The sequence below is a fragment of the Giraffa tippelskirchi genome, chromosome 4 (assembly GCF_054371585.1).
Source record: "Giraffa tippelskirchi isolate mGirTip1 chromosome 4, T2T-mGirTip1v1.2.pri, whole genome shotgun sequence".
Taxonomy (NCBI): Eukaryota; Metazoa; Chordata; class Mammalia; order Artiodactyla; family Giraffidae; genus Giraffa; species Giraffa tippelskirchi.
Window position 1 is genome coordinate 144,964,233 of NC_137278.1, and position 16,947 is coordinate 144,981,179.

General features: G+C 39.6%; 2 protein-coding genes across 4 annotated transcripts in view; both read right to left on the bottom strand.

Moving 5' to 3' along the window:
- Positions 1 to 15,636, bottom strand: part of NUP107 (nucleoporin 107) — a 49,785-nt gene extending 34,149 nt beyond the window's left edge. For 2 of the 3 annotated variants that reach the window (XR_014082041.1, XM_081589825.1), the window contains exons 1-6: positions 15,546 to 15,636; positions 13,530 to 13,621; positions 12,918 to 13,004; positions 12,158 to 12,273; positions 10,229 to 10,373; positions 4,567 to 4,670 (exon numbers count right to left, since the gene is read on the bottom strand). Coding sequence is in view for 2 of the 3 variants with exons in the window: in XM_081589825.1 (XP_081445951.1) it covers positions 4,567 to 4,670; positions 10,229 to 10,373; positions 12,158 to 12,273; positions 12,918 to 13,004; positions 13,530 to 13,621; positions 15,546 to 15,553 (552 nt within the window). In the remaining variant the exon portion in view is untranslated. Of the gene's footprint in view, positions 1 to 4,566; positions 4,671 to 10,228; positions 10,374 to 12,157; positions 12,274 to 12,917; positions 13,005 to 13,529; positions 13,622 to 15,044; positions 15,246 to 15,545 lie in introns of those variants that run through there. The other variant, XM_081589824.1, reaches the window with a different exon arrangement.
- On the bottom strand, positions 1,655 to 4,630 carry LOC145545389 (melanoma-associated antigen 10-like). Its single transcript, XM_081589832.1, has one exon. The coding sequence runs from the start codon at positions 3,428 to 3,430 to the stop codon at positions 2,636 to 2,638; it is 795 nt and encodes a 264-aa protein (XP_081445958.1). The 5' UTR covers positions 3,431 to 4,630; the 3' UTR covers positions 1,655 to 2,635.
- Positions 15,637 to 16,947: the final 1,311 nt, after the last annotated feature.

Here is a 16,947-nt window from a genome sequence, read left to right on the forward strand (position 1 = left end):
CACATCATCATGATTATCTGGGTCGCAAAGATCTTTTTTATACAGTTCTTCTGTGTATTCTTGCCACCTCTTAATATCTTCTGCTTCAGTTAGGTCCATACCATTTCTGCCCTTTATTGTGCTCATCTCTGCATGAAATGTTCCTTTGGTATCTCTAATTTTCTTGAAGAGATCTCTAGTCTTTCCCATTCTATTGTTTTCCTCTATTTCTTTGCACTGATCACTGAGGAAGGCTTTCTTATCTCTCCTTGCTATCCGTTGGAACTCGGCTTTGGAACCCATTCAAATGGGTATATCTTTCCTTTTCTCCTTTGCTTTTGGCTTCTCTTCTTTTCATAGCTGTTTGTAAGGCCTCCTCAGACAGCCATTTTGCTGTTTTGCATTTCTTTTTCTTTGGGATGGTCTTGATCCCTGCCTCCTGTACAATGTCATGAACCTCCATCCATAGTTCATCAGACACTCTATCTAGCATATCTAGCCCCTTAAATCTTTGTCACTTCCACTGTATAATCATAAGGGATTTGATTCAGGTCATACCTGAATGGTCTAGTGGTTTTCCCTTTTTCCCTACTTTCTTCAATTTAAGTCTGAATTTGGCAATAAGGAGTTCATGATCTAAGCCACAGTCAGTTCCCGGTCTTGTTTTTGCTGACTGTATAGAGCTTCTCCATCTTTGGCTGCAAAGAATATAATCAATCTTACTTCAATGTTGACCATCTGGTGATATCCATGTGTAGAGTCTTCTCTTGTGTTGTTGGAAAGAGGGTGTTTGCTATGGCCAGTGTGTTCTCTTGGCAAAACTCTTATTAGCCTTTGCCCTGCTTCATTCTGTACTCCAAGACCAATTTTTACTCCACGTGTTTCTTGACTTAAATGCTCAAAAAAGGTTGGCTATTACTATTATTTCAATTATTCTTGAAGCCGCTTTCCTTTTCTTAAAGATAGACAACTTTTTGAGCAGTTTTAGATTCATAGCAAAACTGAATAAAGTACAGCGAGCGCTCATTACTTTTTGCCCCCATATAAACAGACTCTTACCCCCCACTATCAATATCCAGTTACCCCCCACTATCAATATCCAGTACGAAGTGGTACATCTGTTACAATCAATACAACTACATTGACATGTCATTATTACCCAATGTCCTTAATTTACAGAAGGGTTCACTCTTGGTGCTGTACATTCTATGGGTTTTGACAAATGTATAATGATGTACCCATCATGTAATATCATTATAATGTGCTCAGTCTCGTACAACTCTTTGCATTCCAATGGACTGTAGCCCACCAGGCTCCTCTATCCCTGGAATTTTCCAGGCAAGAATACTGGAATGGGTTACCATCTCCTACAAATCCTACTTCTACTCATTAAATATCACTCCCCTAAAAATCTACTGCGCATCACTTTCTATCCTTATCTCTCCTTGAACTCTGGCAACTGCTGATCTTTTTAATCTCTTTAAGTTTTCCCTTTTCCAGAATATCATACAGTTGGAATCATGCCATATGTACCTTTGCATATCAGCTTCTTTCACTTAGTGATATACATTCAGGGTCCATCCTCAACTCTTTATGGCTTGATAGCTCATTACTTTTTTTTTTTTTTTTTTTTTTTTTATTTTTTTTTTTTATGGAGGAACTCACCTCAAATACATTTTATTTCTTAATTCTTACTAAGTAATATCATATTTCCAAAATAGTTAGATTCCAAGTCCATGTAATCTTGTTCAGGGTCACAAAGTAAAATGAAAGTGTTTGCAATCACTTTTACAAAACAGCAAAACTCTTGTTCTTGAACTGGGTAAGCACAAACACACTGTGATCAACGTTATCGACATGGTTAGACACTGAAGCTCATTAAGCCTTCTAGTAAAAGGAATAACATTTGAAAAATTCCTAAAGGAAACAGAAGTGAATCTCCATGTCATTGTAGAGAACAGGAAGCCAAAGATGCTATACACCAGTTCCCCCAAGTGGCCCAGGCTGTCACCACTGAGAAGGCTGAATGCTCCCTCTTATTACTCAGCCATTAAAAAAAATACATTTGAATCGGTTCTACTGAGATGGATGAAACTGGAGCCCATTATACAGAGTGAAGTAAGCCAGAAAGAAAAACAACAATACAGTATACTAATGCATATATATGGAATTTGAAAGATGGTAACGATAACCCTATATGCGAGACAGAATAAGAGACACAGATGCATGGAACAATTTTATGGACTCTGAGGGAGAAGGTGAGGGTGGGACGTTCTGGGAGAATAGCATTGAAACATGTATATTATCATATGTGAAACAGAACACCATTCCATGTTCGATGCATGTGACAAGGGCTCAGGGCCGGGGCAATGGGATGACCCAGAAGGATGGGATGGGGAGGGAGGTGGGTGGGGGGTCCAGGAAGGGGAACACATGTAAACCCATGGCTGATTCATGTAAATGTATGGCAAAAACTATTACAATATTGCAAAGTAATTAGCCCCCAACTAAAACAAATAAATTTATAAAAAAAAAAAAAACAAAAAACACAGAGGGAAGGATCAGCCTCCCTTCCTGTCCCCAGGACAAGCTGCTGGACGTGGGCCTGAAAGGAGCCTGGCTGCTGCTCTGGCTCAGGGCCCCTCTTCCTCCTCCCTCACAACTCTGCAGAACGGGGTGGGAAGAGCCAGGGACCCCTCCTATTGACCCTGCGCAGATAGTCCTTGACTTGCTGCTTGCTGGTCTCTGCATAGGCCCGGGGACCCCACAGGAACTCGTAGCGAGCAGGGTGGCTGTAAGGCACCTGACGGTACTGCAGGTACCCCTCCCGCACCCACACTTGGGTCAGCAGCTCCTTGGGCTCCCCATAGATGTCGTGATCTATTCCAGCAAATACCGCCATCCTGCTGAGTGCTTCCCAGACCTTCTCCTCGGAGACCCGGTCCCCCGCTAGGACAATCAGGCTCAGGGTCTTCACCAGGAGGCCAGCCTTTGGTTTGCTCTGCCCATCCCTCTGCATCTCATTGAGGGTGAGGCCCAGGGTGGGGACCATGACATAGATGTGCTCTCTGGGGTCTACCTCTTTCACATCCAGACCAAAGACCAGCTGCAGGCACTGCGTGGCTTTACGGAAGACCACTGGGAAGTGGGCCTGGTTATCCCTGAGGACCGTATTCAGCATTTCAGCCTGGAAAATCGGCTCCTTGGTGCCATACTTGAGGAGCAGGAACTGCAGTAGTTCGCCCGCCATCACAATCAGAGCCTGCTTGAACAAGATCTCTGCATCCACGGCGGCAGAGGAAGATGAGACTGGAGGGAGGGAGGCCAGAGAGGTTGAGGCATCCTCCGCCTCAGCCCCCAGGAGCTGCGCCTCCACTGGGCCCTGGGCCCGGATTTGGCCCTGAAGGTCTTCCTCAGGAGTGCAGAGCTCATTCGTCGGGACCACGGGCATGATGTCAGGGGTCTTGTGCCCAGTGGGGGTGTGGCAGGGGGAAAATGGAGACCACCGACTGGTCTTCCTTGAGGGCTGCTCTTGGACGTTACAGGTGCACTCCTCCTTGGTGGTCAGTCCCCTTGACTTGTGTCACTCCTGTGACCTCAGGACACAGGCCTCAGACCTCCACCTTCGCCTCCTGGTTCCTGGATCCTCTGAGACAAATGGAGGGGGCACCTCGGGGGTAGACTGTGGCACAGACCTAGGCCTTCTGTGCTTGCCTCCGGTCAGGACCTGGGATTCTCGCCTGATAGCTCATTACTTTTAACAGCTGTGTAATAGTCCACAGACTGGATGAATCAGTTGATTTACCCATTCTCTTACTAAAGGACATCTTGATTCCTTCCAAATTCAGGTTATCATAAATAAAGCTGCTATAAACATCTATGTGCAAGCTTTTATGTGGACATAAATTTTTTAATCTTTGGGGTAAATGTCAAAGAGTATGAATGTTGGATTATATGGCAAGAGTATATTTACTTTTCTAAGAAACTGAGAGATTATGGTCCAAAGCAGTATCATTTTGCATTCCCAAAAATAACAAATGAGAATTCACGTTCCACATCTTTGTCAGCATTTGGTTTTGTTAGTATTTTAGATTTTGGTCATTCTAACAGGTGTATAGTGGCATCTTGTTTTAATTTGCAACTCCCTAATGACACATGTGTTTTAAAAATTTTTTTTTAATCTTCACTTTATATTGGAGTAGAGTTGATTTACAATGTTGTGTTGATACTAAACATCTTTTCATATATTATTTGCCATCTGCAGATCTTCTCTGATGAGGTGTCTGTTTATATGTTTTGTCTATTTTTTAACTAGATTGTTCATTTTCTTATGGTTGAGTTTTAAGTTCTTTGTATACCTTGGTTTTTCCTTTCTCAAAGTTGCAGAATCCTGTCTATAAAAGAAATACTATAAAGACTCTCAATGTGTAAAAAGTAGATCTGCTCTGGCTGACTTTCTAACTATGCCATGCCTGCTGCTACATCTCTAAGACATCCTCCTTAAATACAGCAAGGAAATTCACAAGCTAATGTTCAGAAAAAACTTGATTACTGAAGTCTGACCAACAGTGAAGAGAAATAACTTACCTGACTACTACAAATATTCTCATACTCTTCTACAAGGTCAAAAACAGTAGTTGAAGAGTGCTTCAAAAAAGATTGCAGGAAATCAGAAAACATACTCATGGATGCTAGAACACAAAAAACAGAAGAGGAACAGACAAATTAAGTGACATACTTCCAAGTCATTCTGTTTGTTTGAAAACTTAAAACATAGCTCGAAATCCTTTTTTGAAACTACTGTGCTTTTAAAAATACATAATTGTGGTAAAATACACGTAACCAAATTTATCATTTTAACCATTTTTAAGTGTTCAGTGGCAGAAAGTACATTCACAGAGCTGTGCCACCATAACCACCATCCGACCACAGAACTCTGCTTTTTGCAAACCTAAAACCCCGGAGAGCCAAGGCAATCCTGAGAAGAACAAAGCTGGAGGCATCTCAATTCCTGATTTCACACTATACAACAAAGGCTAGTATTCAAAACAGTACTGGCATAAAAACAGACATACAAATCAATGGAACAGAACAGAGAATCCAGAAATAAACTCCTACATATATAGTCAAGAAATGTTTGACAAGGGAGCCATGAATACTGAATGGAGAAAGGATAGTTTCTTTAATAAACTGTACCAAGGAAACGGGAAAATCACGTGCAAAAAAGCAAAACTGAATCCCTATCTTACACAACTCATAAAAGTGAACTTGAAATGGATTAAAGACTTAAATAATGACTTTCCTGGTGGTCAAGTGGTTAAGAATCTGCCTGCCACCCCAATGTTCATCGCAGCACTGTTTATAATAGCCAGGACATGGAAGCAACCTAGATGTCCATCAGCAGACGAATGGATAAGGAAGCTGTGGTACATATACACAATGGAATATTACTCAGCCATTAAAAAGAATACATTTGACTCAGTTCTATTGAGATGGATGAAACTGGAGCCCATTATACAGAGTGAAGTAAGCCAGAAAGAAAAACACCAATATAGTATACTAATGCATATATATGGAATTTGAAAGATGGTAACGATAACCCTATACGCGAGACAGAATAAGAGACACAGATGCATAGAACAGTCTTATGGACTCTCTGAGGGAGAAGGTGAGGGTGGGACGTTCTGAGAGAATAGCGTTGAAATATGTATATTATCATATGTGAAACAGAACACCATTCCAGGTTCGATGCATGAGACAAATGCTCAGGGCTGGGGCAATGGGATGACCCAGAGGGATGGGATGGGGAGGGAGGTGGGAGGGGGGTTCAGGATGGGGAACACATGTAAACCCATGGCTGATTCATGTCAATGTATGGCAAAAACCGCTACGATATTGTAAAGTAATTAGCCCCCTAAAATAAATAAATTTATTAAAAAAAAAAAAAAGAAGAATCTGCCTGCCAAAGAAGGGGATAGGGATTCAATCTCTGGTCCGGGAAGAATCCACATGCCTTGGGGCAACTAAGCTTGTGCATCACAGCTACTGAGTCTGTGCTCAGGAGCCCTTATGCTGCAACGATTGAGCCCTTGAGCCCTAGAGCCCATGCTCTGCAACAAGCAAAGCCATCAAAATGAGAAGCCCACGCATCCCAACTAGAGTGGAGCCCCAGTTTCCCACAAATAGAGAAAGCCCATGAGCAGCAATGAAGACCAAGCACAGCCAAAACTTGGGAGAAAAAAAAAAAAAGACTTAAACGAAAACTGAAACAGTATAACACTTAGAAAAAAATATAGGGCAAAAGCTTCTTGACACCTGTCTTGAGAATAATTTTTGGATATGGCACCAAAAGCACAAGCAACAAAAGCAAAAAATCAACAAGTAGGACTATATCAACTATAAAGCTCTGCACAGCAAAAGATACAATCAACAAAGTGAAATGGCGGCCTATGGAATGAGAGCAAATATTTGCAAACCATATATCTGATAAAAAGTTCATCTTCAAAATATATGAAGAATTCCTAAAACTCAAAAACAATACGATTTAAAAATGTGCAGAGGAACTGAACAGACATTTCTCCAAAGATAACATACAAATAGCTAACATGTACATGAAAAGATACTCAACATCACTAATCAGCAGGGAAATACAAATCAAAACCACAGTGACATATCACCACACATCCACAAGAACTATCATCAATCAATAAGACAAGAAATGGCAAGTGTTGGTGAAGAGGCAGAGAAAAGGGAACATTTGTGCACTACTGGTGAGAAAGTAAATTGGTTTAGCCACTATGGCAAACAGTATGAAGGTTTCTTAAAAAATTAAAAATAGAACTACCAAATGATCTAGCAATACCACTTCTGCGTATATATTCAAAGGAAATGAAAACAGGCTAACAAAAACGTCTCTATAGGAACTTCCCTATAGATACAGTGGTACAGTGGATGGGAATCTGCCTGCCAGTGAAGGAGACACAGGTTGATCCCTTGTCTGGGAAGATTCCACATGCTGTGGAGCAACTAAACCCGTGGGCCACAACTACTGAAGCCCATGTACCTACAGCCTGTGCTCCCCAACAAGAGAAGCCGTCACAATGAGCAGCCGTCGCAATGAGAGACCCGTGCATTGCAACGAACAGTAGTCCCAACTCCCTTGCCCCAGCAAGAGAAAGCCTGCACACAGCAATGAAGGCCCAGTGCAACCAAAAATAATAAATAAATAAAAAGAAAAGGCAGCTGTACTCTCATTTTCACTGTGGCATTGTTCACCACAGCCAAGATAGAGAAAAAACCCAGTGTCCATCACCAGATAAACAGAAAAGTGGAGTGTGTGTATACACACACACATATATACAAACATATATATATATAAGCCTGTCCCGGTGACTCAGGGGTAAAGAATCTGCCTGCTGATGCAGGAGATGTGGGTTCGATCAGGAAGATCCCCTGGAGAAAGAAATACTCCACTACTCTTGCCTGGGAAACTGCACAAACAGAGGAACCAGGTAGTCTCTGAGGTCACAGAAAGAGTTGGGCATGACTTAGTGACTAAACAACACATATTAATACATACATAAACACACACACACCACCAGAATATTTTTCAGCCATGAAAAAGTGATCTGTTACTTGCAACATAATAGACCCTGGATAAACCCTGAAGGCATTAAGTAAAATAAATCTAACAGCTAACAGAGACAAATACTGTACTGTATCACTCATGTGGAATCTAAAAAAGCCAAACTCAAAGAACCAGAGCCTGGAACAGTGGTTTCCAGGGTCTCGAGGATAAGGGAATTGTGAGATGTTGGCTAAAGTGTACAAACTTGCAGTGGGAAGATGAGTAAATTCTGAAAATCCAACGCACAGCATTGTTGTAGTCAATAAATCTGCACTATATAATTCAAAGTTGCTAAGAGATGAGATCTTATCACAGAAATGATAATTATATAATGTGAAAGTATCATGGAGGTGTTAGCTAACACTAACAATCATATTACAATATGCAAGTGTATCAAAGCAATATGTCATACACCTTAAACTTACAGAGTTTTATGTCAATTTCAAAAAAAACAAAAAAGAAAGAAAACGAAAAACCCTAACACTGTAACTCTCCATTCTCCCCTGTCCCTAGACCTTTGCAATCATTATTCCACTTTTATGTCTATGAGTTTGACTACTCTAAATGTCTCATATAAGGAAATCATCCAGTATTTGGTCCCTATGCTACTGGCTTATTTCTTCAGGTATAAAGTCCTCAAAGTTCATTCATGGTGTAGCATATGTATGAATTATATCCCACTAAAAAGTATTGATCATACTTTATCCATCAATGGGATTTGGATTCCTTCTATCTTTTGTTCACAGGGCTATGAATGAGGAAATACATATCTCTTTAAAATGTGGTTTTCACTTCTTTTGGAATATACCCAGAGGTAGAACTGCTAAATCATAATGTAATTCTATTTTTAATTTTTTGAGGAACAACCATATTGTTTGCCACAGTGCTACACCATTTCGCATTCCCAGCAACATAGAGGAGTTCCAATTTTCCCATATCCTTGCCAACATTTACCATTTCCTGTTTATTTGGGGATTGTTTTGTTTTTGATAGTAGCCATCTTAATGGGTGTGAGGTGCTGTCTCAATGTGGTTGATTTGCATTTCCTTAACGATTACTACATCCATCCAGTGCTCAGTCGTGTCCGACTCTTTCTGATTCCCTGGCCTACGGCCCACCAGGCTCCTCTGTTCATGGGATTTCCAGGGCAAGAATTCTAGAGTGGTTTGCCATTTCCTTCTCCAGGGCATCTTCCCAACCCAGGGGTTGAATCTCCATCTCCTGTACTGCAGGTGGATTCTTTACCACTTGAGCTATACTAAGCAAATTTTCATGTGCATAATAGCTACTTTTGTATCTTCTTTGGAGAAATATCTATACAAGTTCTCTGTCCACTTTTTAGTTGGATTGTACTGTTGAGTTATAGGAGTTCTTTTTATATTCTGAATATTAATTTTTTGAGATATATGACTTGCAAATATATTCTCACATTCTGTGGCCTTTTCACTCTATTGACTGAAATTTCTGACCCATATTTTGATGTAGTCCAATTTATCTATTTAGTCTTCTGTCACCTACAAGTCTTTTAAGATTCCAAAGATATATTAGTTATTAGTCTGTCAACAATTACTACAAAAACATGAGCCAATTTTAAAACACCTGAGTTATATTTTAAGTACACCATAACAAAGTAGCTAGGAAAGTTATAGCAGATCCTAAAATGACATGCTTTATTCAGGGAAAATATATACATCCTACTATAATACTGTATAATATCTAAGGCCTCAGCTATGGTTTCATACTAAACATGAAATTCTTATATTTTATATATTAAGTACAAAGCATTTTTGAGTTACTCAATATTTGAGTGCTTAGCACTGGCATATACTACAAAGAAGTAGTGGTCACCACAGTATTAAGAGAAGGGTGCTGAAATCAAACTGCTCAGTTTCAAATCCTGGTGCCATCACTTTCTAGCCAGGTGAGCTCAAACAGGTTACTTAATTTTTTTGAGCAGCTGTTCCCTTCCCACAAAAATGAAATAGTTATTGTGTCTATTTAATGGACCATGAAATGAGGTAACGTGCATACAACGGTAAGCATACTGACTAGTACTCATATATGTTAGTCTGTGATGATAAACTGATGAAGAATCTATGTCATAATGTGCAGGCACAAACACACTAAAAGCAAATGTTTTTTCCGAAAAGGTAATGGTAATAACCAGCCTAAAGTCAGAATGGTCACAATAATATTTGAAGAAACAGCATTAGCATTCAGGTCAAAATAAAACATGCCAACAATGTCAGATAAAAATTAAACAAAAAGAGAAGCTCTCTCAACAGCACAAGTTTGGAAAGAACAAAAGCATTAGTGACTAGTCTAATAACCTAACAAGGAGCTATTTACACTGAAAAGATTAAATGGCAAAAGATGCTGCTCCAACTGAGAACTAAGGTGAGGTTCTCAACTTTCTAGAGTTACTACTGGGTTGGGCAAAAATTTCACTGAAAAAACCTAAACAAACTTTTGGCTAACCCATCATCATCAAGTGGCACAGCCATTACCATAACTAATAAGCATAACAAAAAATATTTAATATTCAGGAATAGGAGATAATTTCCCTGATCTTAGTAAAATGAGAAACTACTGTGTTATAAACAAAGCCCAAAGCTATTTTACCAGCTTCTCCAGGATCATCCTCACGTAGCATAACAGCACTGAGGGTAATGTCCTCTGTTACACTGTGGGACTCCGTGTTTGTGAACAGCCCTGCCCGCTGTGATGAGAAAGCAGTGGCCCAGTTACTGTCATCCAGGTTAGTCACCTACAAGATAAAGGAGATATAGAAAAGTAATGTAGTTATTGCCACTGAGTGGATAAAGACTTTAATGCTAGTAACATTTTTTTTAAAACATTTTTTGCTTTTCACTTTTAAAAGATATCCCACATGACTGTTTTGTTAGATATTATGGCTTTGTTTCCTTCTTTGCACTACTCCATACTTTTATGCTCTAGTGAAACTATTAGTCACTCAGTTGTGTCCGATTCTTCATGACCCCATAGACTGTAGCCCACCAGGCTCCTCTGTCCATGAATTTTACTGCTCTTAGGACTACTTCAAATCAATTTTTTAATTTTGGGAAATATTATGGGATGAATGACTCAGTTTCTTAAACAAATAAATCGTAATGAAAAAAAAAGGATGATTTAGAAACTTATAGATTAAAATACTTGAGACATACCAAGCAAATGCAATGTGTTAAAAATCCAAGCATGAGCAACAATAAAAACGTACCTTTAATTTAGTCTCCCCAAGGGAAAATGCTAAAGATGGGTGCTGGGACCCTATATATTAATGAGATAGTAACTATGGGCTGAGGAGAGTTTAGCTTCAGCTACCAAAGACTGATTTCCTTCTGGGTACTCATCATCATTAGCACCCAGATCAAATTGAAAATCTTACACAGTAGTAACATTCTGCATTCAGAAAAATGTTTTGTAGGCAGACACATGATAAAATCAACCAACGTAACAAATAATTGTACTTCCTTCAACCACCTCTCACAACTGATACTAAAATTGGCAAAACAAAATCAAGAAAACATTTTTGACTACAAAGCAATTTCCAAACATTCTGTAATACTCAATACATATTTACTCTATCCCGGCCTTTACAAGAGTAATAATTTTACTATTAAACTTGCAGTTCTGAAGCACTAAATAATAAAAGTCATCATCTTTTGCTGAACCTAGAAGCAGTCATGTTTTTAAGTAGAATAAGAATAAATGTAGCCAAAATAAATCAACTTCATAACCAGAGTAAAATTATTCAATAACTAAATCACTGTTAGATACTAACACTCTAAAATATTTCAAGGATTGATTTAACCTTCTAAGACAAGGAGAAGTTTAATATGAAAAATCATTCCTCAGAAAACACATAATTTAGACAATTTCTGGTGTGTGTAAAACTGTTTTTTCAATAACCACAGAACCAAATAAAGAGCCCTTTTCATCTTGTTCTTGGAACTAAATGAGCCATAACACTCTACTAGTCCAACAAAACTCTTACATTTTCATCTTCTCAGGCACAATTCTTTCTCTATAGTGTATTTTAAGCACCTAGGTCAGGTCATTCTGCATCAGTCTATATGACATTTCTTTTGCTATTTTAAATACTGTATCATAATGATTCCTAAAGAATGTCTCTCTCACTTTTCCTCAAATTTTCTCTTTTCTCACCTTGTTCTTCTTCCTTATGACAGTCTTCATTGATTACTCTTGGCCTCCTCTTCTATGCTTCAAAACAGGGCTCAGTTTTTACAACCACTAGCAACCAATCAGAATTTATTTATTCTGATCAGTAAACTGTCAGATTAATACATTTTATCTGCATCTAACTGCTGCTGGTGGCACAGTTTCCACCTATGACGTGAGATGTTTACGGGTCTCAGTTTTCTGGAAGTCTAACCAAAAAATGATTTCAACCTACATAACTGAGTTACTTTTATTATGAATAAGACTTCAATTCTCCTTAAAAATTTTTAAGCTAAACATCATACCATAATTAAAAAAGGGAGAAAATTTCAGCCCCGTTTTTCTACATACCATAGACAGATTCCCCAAGAACCCTGAAGACTGTGTAAGCCGGGGAGACCTCCCTCCAGTTCCAAGAATGCAGGATATATCTGGTTGCCTCAGTAAGCTCCGGCTTGGTGGAGTAACTACAGCAAGAAGTTAGTAAAAAGGATTTGAAGTACATGAGCACTGATAATGAATATGAAACAAGCAAATGAAAACAAATAATTTTCACTTTTCATTTAGATTCTAACCAAATAAATACTTTCAATATTAACATTTCTATAATATGAAGATTTAACTTATTTTTCTAAATATGAACTTTTGGTACTACTGAGCCCACCAAAAAAACTTTACTGCAAACAGAGATGCTTTCATTATAACATAACTGAACATAGAAAAAAAAAAAAGACACTCATGAGTTCATGAATTTATCAAATTCTAATTTTATAAAGCATACTATAGTATAGAGGACATGGGCTCTGAAGTAAGCATATTATGATTTGAATTTTGGTTCCATTACTTACATACTTACCTAGCTATTTTATCTGCATTAATCAACTCCTCTAGGTCTCATGTTCAGTTTTGGCAAAATAGAGACAATATCTACTTCACAGCTATTATGCAATTATGTAAAGCCTTACACATGGTAAGAGTTCAACAAATAGTAAGTGTAATCCCTATTACTTACTCTTAATTAAAAATAACTTACAAAATATAATATATATTATAGTATTAGCTGCTTTTACTATTATCATTATTAAATGCTTTAAAAGCAAAAAAATCTTACAAGGTTGTCGAAATGAGCTGGGAGTTCGAGGGATAACCTGGTTTCTTGGAGTGGTATTAGAAAAAATTTCATCTTGGGATGCCCGAACTACAGGAAATGTTAAGGAAAGTTTTTCATATAGAAAAAAACATCATTAAAGTTAGAATGAACCATATTTACACTATACAAAATATGTGAGTACGTTTTTCAAGGACAAGGTATTTTACAGCTACCATATTTTCTATGCAAAGAGTAAATAATTCCCTTTCCCCTTTAAATTCTAGTTATCAGTTACTACAGTCTTGAACTAAGAGCTCAAGTCTTAGGTTACCACACACTGAACTAAGAGTTCTTAGATCTCAAATAATAAAGAAAATCTCATCTCAGCAAAAGCTAATCACAATATAATAGTTAGCAGTAAAATGGAACATCCTTATTTTCAGGGAAATATGAATCTCACTGAATTTCAGCATTATATTTACCAAATAACACATCTGGAGAGTTAAAAAAAAAATTAATTTCCACAGTATTTTATTATTACAGCTAGTATTTAATATCGCTCATGAAAAGTCTATAATGCTAATTCCAAACATGTTACAATTTTTATAATGATGCTTAAAATGCAAAGGATACTTAAAGCTCTTTTTTGGGCACTCTGTTTGCGTGCAGTCCGAGTCACCTCTGCCTCCCGGATCACAGGAGATGACATCTCTCCAAAGCCACTCCTAAAATGGCAATAATCAAGTTCACGTGAATGAAATGAAAATGGAGCATTTGCAAAAAACTTTATCACTATGACTGGAGCAAAAGATCCTAAGTCAGTCAAGGCACAGATCACCCCAATTGCCAAGTCTTTGATATTTTTGTTGCTAATACTTCTCTGGCTCCAAATCCAGCTTACTCTCAAAGTCCTGCTCAAATTTTACCTGCATAAAGTCTTCTCTGACTTACTTGTTAATTTTTTCCTCCTCTGGAATTATTTTAACACTTGGAATCTAAATCTATATTCTAACACTGCTTTAAATAATTGCTTTGTGAAGATAAACCTTTCTTCGTTGGATTGAGGAGGTTCCTAAAGTTGCAGGAACTCTTAAAAGGATGTTCTGTAGTCTCCAAAGTACTTCAAACCATGGATACTATTGTTTAAGCTAGTGACTTGGGAGGCTAAGTAAAAAATAAATCTAATAAATTGGAAAGAAATGATCCTTCAAGCTTTTCTTCCCAGAGTACACTAAGGGTGTCTCCTGTCTCAGCACTATTATAGTCACAGACATTCTCAGCCCAAAGTCTAGAAAATAAATTGTGTGCATTATGAGACCTGTATCTTAAGAATCTAATGTGTATTTCCTCCACTTAAAATCTTCAGATAGTTATCTCTGGCCTACAGAATCAAGTCCAAATTTCCTACCATGGTTTTTATAATCTGACCCCAGCTTACCAGTTCAGCCACAAACATCACTTCCATACAAACATACACTGCATGTGACCATTCAGCTACACTTTCATATCCCTACACCTTTGTACCCATGCTTCTTTTCAGAAGCCTACACTCACCTCTTTGGTCTATCTGGTGAATACTTACTCATCAAACAGCCTTCTGGAGTCTAGAAACACATAGCCAGGTTGGCAACTTGGTTCTTAGCTTCCTCTGTTAGCTTCCTAACTGATCAAGTTCCTTAACCTCTTTTAGCCTCAATGTTATGTGTGAAAAGAGGATCACAGTAGCTACCTGCATAGGATTGTTAGAAGGATTAAAACAGCTAATATAGCATCACAAATGCTTCCCCGGTGGCTCAGCGGTTAAAAAATCCGCCGGCAAAGCAGGAAACGCGAGTTCGATCTCTAGGTCGGGAAGATGCCCTGGAGGAGGGCACGGCAACCCACTCCAGTATTCTTGCGTGGAGAATCCCATGGACAGAGCAGCCTATCCGGCTGCAGTTCATGGGGTCGCAAAAATCGGACACCACTTAGCGACTGAACAACAACAATAATACATTTAAAGCGGTTAAGTCACTCGATGTAGGCTACTGCCACTATTCAAAGACCACCTAGAATGTATCTTCCTTTGAGAGGTCTTCCTGATACTTTCTATGACAAGAAGACTTCATTGCTCCCTCATTTGTTCTCCCACAAAGTAGTACAAAACACTTATCATTCCGCACTGCTCCGTCGTCTCCACCACTATACATTCCCCGAGGCCAAGAACCTTGAATAACTCATCTTTACGCAGGGGCCTACCATAGTGCCGAGGTCACAGAAAGAATAACTATCCGGTGCTGAAACCTGTAATCAGGAAGTCTGGAGTGAGAGCCCGTTCCGTCACTGTCTGGCTTTGTGATCTCGGGCAGTAACTCAGCATCTCGAATACCGGGCCACCTCCGACCTCGCCCACCCTGGAGCCTAAGGTGTTGCGCGAAAATGAGTACATGGCAGAGTTGCCGTGGGAACCAGAAGATTATCATTAACCATATCCGTCCCCGGCCCAAGCGGCCTTTCTCCCGTAGCTGCAGTTTTCCAGCCAGACAAGGAGGCCTAGGGTCAGCACCCAGGCCCTCGTCTGCTTCCTCTGAGTCGGGTTTCACCTGTTTCATTCCTCCAACACGCTGGAGAGGAAAGTGTCCGAGCTCAGCCGTCACCATCAGAACTTACCCGTCCATGGCTACAGCCTTCTCCTCCGAGAACTTTGCAAGCTCAGCTCCAGCTTAGCGACCGCGTTTCAGCCTTCCCGCTCTCCGGAAGTAAACCCTTCGACCCGGAAGCACGTTCTCAGGTTCTCGCGAGAGGTGGGAGGGGAAAAGAACCAACTTTCCCTCTAGGCTCTTGAACAAATTCTATCGTTGGCAGCCGCACGTGCGGTCTGCGCAGGCGCAAAGTTGTGTCTGCGATTAATGGCTCCGGGCTGGGCAGGGCCGGACCAGGGGAGGGTCAGGAGTGGGGTTGGAGGCGGGGCCTGATCATTTGGCCGTGATGCGCGGCCGCCACTTTGCTTGACTGACATTTGTGGGCGTGGTCCAGACCCCGGGGTTCTACTGGAGGTCCTGGTGTGTATTGATGGTATAGAAAAACGCGAAGCCATTTCCTCATACTCTATGAGAAACAATCTGGACGTTGAATTCAGATGTGCCGGCTCTGCCCTACATCTCGGGGGTTCTTGTATCTCTCTGACTATACTCACCTTGTTTGAGCTGTAGTGTAAACCCCTTACAGTTTTTGAAACTGTTTTCCATAGTGGCTAATTATTCTTTACTTGGTATATTTCCCTATTAAGGAGAAAATGATCACCTATCTTAAAAAGTATAAAAGGTGTTGGTATCGCCCTCTATTTCAAAGTGCAGTAGTCAAAAAGCTGTATATTCTAGCCCTAAAGGAATAAGTTTACGTTTTCCTTAGGCATTTGTTGATATATTCCACCCTAATCCTGGGAAACGTCGTTCCAGGAGGACTTCTTCATACCTAATTCCCGCTGAGACAGCATGGGGTTTTGAAAAAACGTGGCTTTGAGCTCCATCTAGGTTAGACACCCCGGCGCTGCAGATTCCTCGCCTGTAAAATGGAGATAACGCGTTCCTCACAGAGTTCTTGGGAGGATTAAAACGAGATGTCAAATGTGCATTGCACATAGTAGTCATCGACATGTTAATTTTTTCCTCCTTCAGTAACTATTTGAGTCTCACCCTAGTACCCTCTTTTTCCCCCATATTCTAATTATTCTTGTACAAAAGAGTACTTGTCTCTTACTGGAAAATGAAATGTGGTCTTAATGTTTTTTTGTCAGTACTGGAATCAGGTTTATTCAAAGTAGCAGCCAGTGTTTCAGGTTCTTGTCATGTGTCCCCTGGCAAATGAATTGTAAAGTGTTTTATTCATAAAATGTATTTGCAGAGATTGACCACAAGGCACACAGTAAAAGGGAAGAGCAGTTTGGAGCAAAGGATTACCTCCGAGGTTCAGTTCATATATAAACAGGGAACAGTTATTTAAAAAGTATACCAGGAAACTACCCTGGAGTTCCAATCGTTAAGACTTTGCCTTCCACTGAAATGGGTGTAGT